General features: G+C 46.8%; 1 protein-coding gene across 1 annotated transcript in view; it reads left to right on the forward strand.

Moving 5' to 3' along the window:
• Positions 1-1,105, forward strand: part of mllt1a (MLLT1 super elongation complex subunit a) — a 24,010-nt gene extending 22,905 nt beyond the window's left edge. The window contains exons 10-11 of the mRNA XM_056276786.1: positions 86-157; positions 492-1,105. Coding sequence (XP_056132761.1) covers positions 86-157; positions 492-620 — 201 coding nt within the window. The 3' untranslated portion in view covers positions 621-1,105. The remainder of the gene's footprint in view (positions 1-85; positions 158-491) is intronic.
• The last annotated feature ends 4,948 nt before the right edge of the window (positions 1,106-6,053 follow it).

Below are 6,053 nucleotides of genomic sequence, written 5' to 3' on the forward strand. Positions count from 1 at the left end.
CGTCAACCTCAAAGCACCACATGTCAGTGCCTTATTACTCACCTCCATTCTCCTCCCCTGTGTCCCTCCTCTCCTCACTCTGCAGGCCTACACAGAGGAGTTGGTGGACCTCCATCGTAGACTGATGGCTCTTAGAGAACGCAATGTTTTACAGCAGGTGTGTGTGTATGTGTGTCAGCCTGTAATCCTCTGCCACAGATTTGATGGCATTCTCAACACATTTTAGTAATTTTATTACACACTGAACTGATAAATACTTATTACATGATTGTGTGATTACAATTTATAGTTCCCAAATGCAAAAATTCTGATTAAATCAAAGTGTGCTACTACATTGCCCAATGAAACAAGTAAATCTATACTTTTTTCAGAACTTGCCACACCAGTTTTTTTTCTATTGGCTGTCTGATTTTCACCGAGAAGTAATTGCCCTTGGTCTGAAGGATTTTCTTTGCAGTAAAAAATAAGCTTTGTCACCCCCCCACCCCCAGATTGTCAACCTGATCGAGGAGACGGGCCACTTCAACGTGACCAACACCACCTTTGACTTTGACCTCTTTTCATTGGATGAGTCCACCGTCCGCAAACTACAGAGCTACCTGGAAGCCACGGCCACGTGACAGGAAATGGAGGTCCATGCTGCAGCGGCAGTGGCCGATGAGGCTTGCTGCGTCTCCTCGAGGAGGGGGAAGGGCAGCCATATCTATCACTGCTGTTACAGACGTAACTGAACCATAGTACAACTACCGTACACATGCGTACATACACACACACACGCGCACACACACAAACATACCACCTCCACTTGGCTCTGGAGAGGATCCGGGGAAGACTGAAGAAAAGAAAAGAAGGGGGCTGGAGGAGGTAGTTTACTGGGAAGTGTTGGGATCAGAAGTGTGGGAAGCAGGAGGGACAGAGAGAGCGAGAAGAGACGACAGTAGTGTTAACTGAATTTTCTGTCCGTTCTGTCCATCTCTGTCCCCCGGTCAGGATTTTCCCTACAAATCTCTCAAGTGTCAAGCCTGTGTGCAGAACTGTGGAATGCAAACCCCACCCCCCTTCACCCTCCTGCACTCCCAGTACTTCAGCCTCTGCAAACCCAGTACTTCCCTCCTTCTCCTCCCCCCATGTACACACACACACACACACACACACACACACACAGAGTTGGCAAAACACTCCAAGTTCCCCTCCCCCTGCTCTCAGCTGGAGCTCATTTCTTTCTCAACATATTCCTGAAGTGTGTGTGTGTGTGTGTGTGTGTCTGTCTTCGTGTTTGCGCACGCCGTGTGTGTGCGTGCCTGTGCGTGAGCACTGCCGATGCTTAGGGGGGGGGGACACATCTTTGTGGTTACTGACTTTTCACTGTTCGTGAGCACAAACGCCCTGCTTTCTCTCCTTCCCTCCAGGCACACACATAGACAGAACTCATGCCTCTGCGTCCATCTTCCAGGTCCCTAGACTCATACTGTATACCAAGACACTGCGAAATTGTGTGTGTGTCTGTGTCTGTGTCTGTCTGTTTTGGATGAGGTTTCTGTTGTTTGAACACGTGTTCTGTTGAGTTTGCCTCTCCTTCCTCACACTGAAAGCTGAGCCTTGACCTCCCCCCTCCCCTCTGCTCTCATTGGGACGCCCCCCCCCCTCCTTATTCCCACACCGGCATGCATGAAAGGGCTCAACTGCCTTGGGGCCTGAGCAGTGGAGGATCACTCCTGAATTGCCTTCTAGCGGTGGCGAGGTAAAAAGCAGTTAAAAAAAAAGTAGCCATACTCGTCTCCCGGAAATCCCACATTTGGAGAATAAAAACACAACAGGGGCCACGCTTTTCTAATGTTTTTATTTTTGTACAAAATCCTTTTGTGTATTTTTTTCCAGATTGGAGCTATGAATGTATATTTGCTTTTACTTTTCTAGGGCTAGCAACAAACCCACTCTCAGTGCCTTTCTGCAACTTGCAATGTGAGGGGTGGGGGGAGAGGACGCGTCCTATCGTCTGTTAGCATAGCTACAGTCTTGAGTCGATACCCCCCGCCCCGCCCCGCCACTGTTTTAGAACAAGTGTTGTTTGGGTGTCCCGAATATCAGGTTTTGTCTTAATGACTTCCATCACTTCTTTTCCCTTCCCAGAGTCTTCGCAGGCGGTCTTCGCAGGCGGTTGTCCTTTTTCACAGGCACAACCAGTTTGTTGTGGTTCGATAAGCCCGCCAGAGGTCCGTCAGACAAACTCCTCTCGCTGGTTGTCCTGTTCTTTTTTTTCCCTCACTTTCCAACAATATGCTCAGTGTCATAGGCGCGCGTGTTGAAGCATCAGATAACCGCCTCATCGATGCCCGAATGTTATGCTAGCTCTAGTTGCAAGTAGGGGTGTAAATCACAGATTTCACCGTGATGTGATATGATATCGATTCTCTGGACGACGGTACGATATCTGCTGCTATCACAAAGTCTGCCACGGTGTGATTTCGATTCAGTTCAGGGGCCTGCAATCGATGTTGTGCTTATTGGCCACATAGGTTTGCACTACATGGGATTTGACTCCGGTTTTGTGGCCCTCTGTGTACTAAACATAGAATAACAACACAACAATCTTCAGTTATATACACACGGTTTGACTTATACAGGTGAAATAAGAGGCGATAAAGTGCAATGGTGCAGAGAATATATCAGAGATGCTGAAATAGATGTGAGCAGGTTACTTACATACGTGCCTGAGGTAGATGGACGCGACGGAACGTACCGGTATACCCACAACGTACGGTACAGTATAGCGTATACAAAATGACTCCCAAAAAGCGAATAAAATATGATTTGACAATTTTATTACCCAGCTCTTCTAGACATTTAAATGAAAAACATCCTATTTTTTTTTCCAGATCCCCCCCCCCTTTTTTTTTTTTCTTCTCCCCAATTGTATCTGCCCAATTACCCTACTAATCTTCCACCTCTGTCAATCAAGGGGGGGGCTGCAGACTGCCACATGCCTCCTCTGATAAATGTGGAGTCGCCAGCCGCTTCTTTTCACCTGACAGTGAGGAGTTTTACCAGGGGGACGTAGCGATTGGGAGGATCACGCTATCCCCCCCCCTCCGCCCCCCCGAACAGGTGCCCTGGCCAACCAGAGGAGGCGCTAGTGCAGCGACCCAGAACACATACCCACATCCGGCTTCCCACCCGCAGACACGGACAGTTGTGTATGTAACCCCCACGTTACCTCCGACCAAGCCGGAGGTAATGTGGGGAGTCGAATTGGCGACCCCCGTGTTGGTAAACAACAGAATAGACCGCTGCGCTACTTGGACGCCCCCGTTCTTTTTAATAAAAAGGACAAAAATCGACCTGCTGCTGTTCACTATAAAGTTCCAACATTACATTGACCACAGGCGGATGTTGGCGGGTTTTTGGCCAATGTGAAAACGCCATTAAAGAGCCCTTGATGATCTCCCAAGTATGAACATGAGCCGTGCACATCTCTGCTTCATCACCTTGGATTTAATTTCTGCTTCATCACCTCGGATTTACAAGCTTAACTCTGTGTGCTCAGTGGTTTAGAGATATTGAGCGTTAAATTTTTCCAACCCGAGCGTGTCTTAAAGACGACGATGTGGATCAATGTTTTCACTTTGCATTGATGGTATTGGAGCGTTGACCATTGAATCGATACATGGATCCAGATCGATACATGGATCCAGATCAATAGATCCTTACACCCCTAGTTGCAATTGCGTGTGCTTCCTGCTGTTTTGTGAATCTGTCCGTTGGGTAGGGAGGGGGTGACCGGGTCAGGGTTCCCTTCTTTAAGCTTGTCATCTGGGCCAAAAACAATTCAAAAATGGTTTAACAATATCCGAACTTAATTGGGAGTGTTTTTTTTTTAATTCCAGTTACTAAGCACTTCAGTAGCCTTAGCGGAAGAAATATAGGAAGAAAAATAAGGCAGACGACGCACTCCTCATCTTACTTTTAATTTTTTTAATTTTTTTTACCTAAATTCTTTAAAAGTGTGTTGCCCGGGCTTTTAAGGCCCAATGGCCCCTCTAGCCATCACATGCACGCACACACACACACACACACACACACACACACACACACACACACACACACAAACCAGCCCACTGTGGTTCAAAGTCCATCGGTCAGCCTTCCATGAGTGATTCCCTCCCTGCCTCCCTTTCTCACTCTCCTTTTCCCTCCTTTCTTCCTACCAACAGTATTTATTCTGTTGCTTTAATAGCTTTAATCCCTCAGTCTGCTCCATTGGCTGCCTCAGTTCGGTAACGTGCACACACTCCTTCTGCCCCATACTGTAAAACCTTCTGGGAGCAAGCGCACAATGACAAGAACTCGGTGTGTGCTCGTCTTTTTTTTTTTTTGAAAGCAAAACCACCTGACAACCTGAACCTACCGCCTTACGTCCTCCTGTAGCATCTACCCACCCAACCCTCCGCCCATCCCTGTTTTCTTTTCTCCCCCCCTCCCAAAATCTAGGTGTGCCTATGTCATCAGAACTTCACAGCGGGGAAATCACTGAGAATGAACTTTGCAAATGTGTGAGTGCACAACATGAGGTTTTTTGCGCATTTGTAAGTGCACGTCAGCGTTGTGTGTCCATTTTTTTGGGAGGGGGTGGGGAAGGAGTGGGGGGGGGCGTCCTGGCCTCCTCTCTGTGCATGGGTAGGTGAACTTTTAACCCTCAAGTCCTAGTTCATGAACTGTGACCTTTGACCAGGCACTCATTTAGTCCCTTGTGGTGGTGGAGTGGGGTCACGGGGGGGGGGGGTTGAGCAGTAGCTCCACCAGAGAGAAGCCCCACTGTCTGCCCACAGTCAATGTTTTATTTATGGACCTCTGCACTTTTGGCTGTGGTGACTTCAGTACTTAAGTAATTATCTAAACTGTATTTTTAAGGATTTTATACAATATTTACATGCAATACGATATGAATTGAGTTTTTTTTTGTTTCTTTGCCAACCTTTTTTTTTTATTTCTTATTTAATTATGTTTATTTGTATGTTTGGCATGTATTGTCATTATTATTCATGAAAAAAGATACACATGCCTGTCAGTCTATGATTTTAGGCCTAGGATTATGTTATGGGGAAGCTCCCTGGATGTTGTTTCCGTGTGTCACGCGCCTGATGACAGTTGACGAACACCAAGAAACAGGTGTCGGATGAGCTCACCACGCTGACGTCACATCATCCCCGAGCAGAGGGCGGGGAGGTGGGGTGGGTACACGACAGCCAGCCCACACGCACTCCGGTTTTGGAGAGCAGATGGACCGTTTTAAGAGAAAAGGAAGTACTCCCTCCCTCTCTCCTCCACCAGCGTGTGCCCGGTTGGACACGAGCGTTTCTTAATTTCTGCTCTCGAGTATTTGGCGGCGTCACGTTTTGTCTTGATCGCCGCGCGGCGGAGCGCCCGATACAAAAACTGTACAAGTCAACTTTGCTGTACTTTCATCCAGTTGTCGTTCCTGCTTGAACCCAACAAAGACGAGAAAAGGAAAGGCGGAAATGTCATAGGAAGCGTCGTGCCGTGGGAGGGAAAGCATTTCAACTGAGACGATATATATATATATACATATATATAAGTGTATGATAAAGCAAAGGTAGAATATCTGCTGTGTGGATCTTAAAGGGGATTAAGAAAATGGCTTAAAATAGGAGAAAAAAGCAGCAAAAGGTTATTTGGGGAGGGGGGTGTCTTTGGGGTGGGATGTGTCGGTGGTCGTCATGTATCTGTGACAGGGGACAGGGTTACCTGTCGTTATGGTTTGTTTTTTGTTTTTGTTTTTTTTTTTGGGGGGGGGGGTCTGAGATGTGTTCATGTATGTGGTCAACGTTACCATGATGGGCCGAGCAAATGAACTGGACAGCGGGAGAACAATGCGATTTGGTATTCTTAAAAAAAAAAACTTGGCATTACAACGCCACCATGTGGCCATATGATGCAAGTTAACAAGGACAAAAGTTATTTTAATGTTATTTTTTATTTTGAAATCATATTATTAATAAAGTCATCGAGTACTGTCTGTTCCGGTACCTGTTTAT

Source organism: Lampris incognitus, chromosome 3, assembly GCF_029633865.1.
Source record: "Lampris incognitus isolate fLamInc1 chromosome 3, fLamInc1.hap2, whole genome shotgun sequence".
NCBI classification, from domain to species: Eukaryota; Metazoa; Chordata; class Actinopteri; order Lampriformes; family Lampridae; genus Lampris; species Lampris incognitus.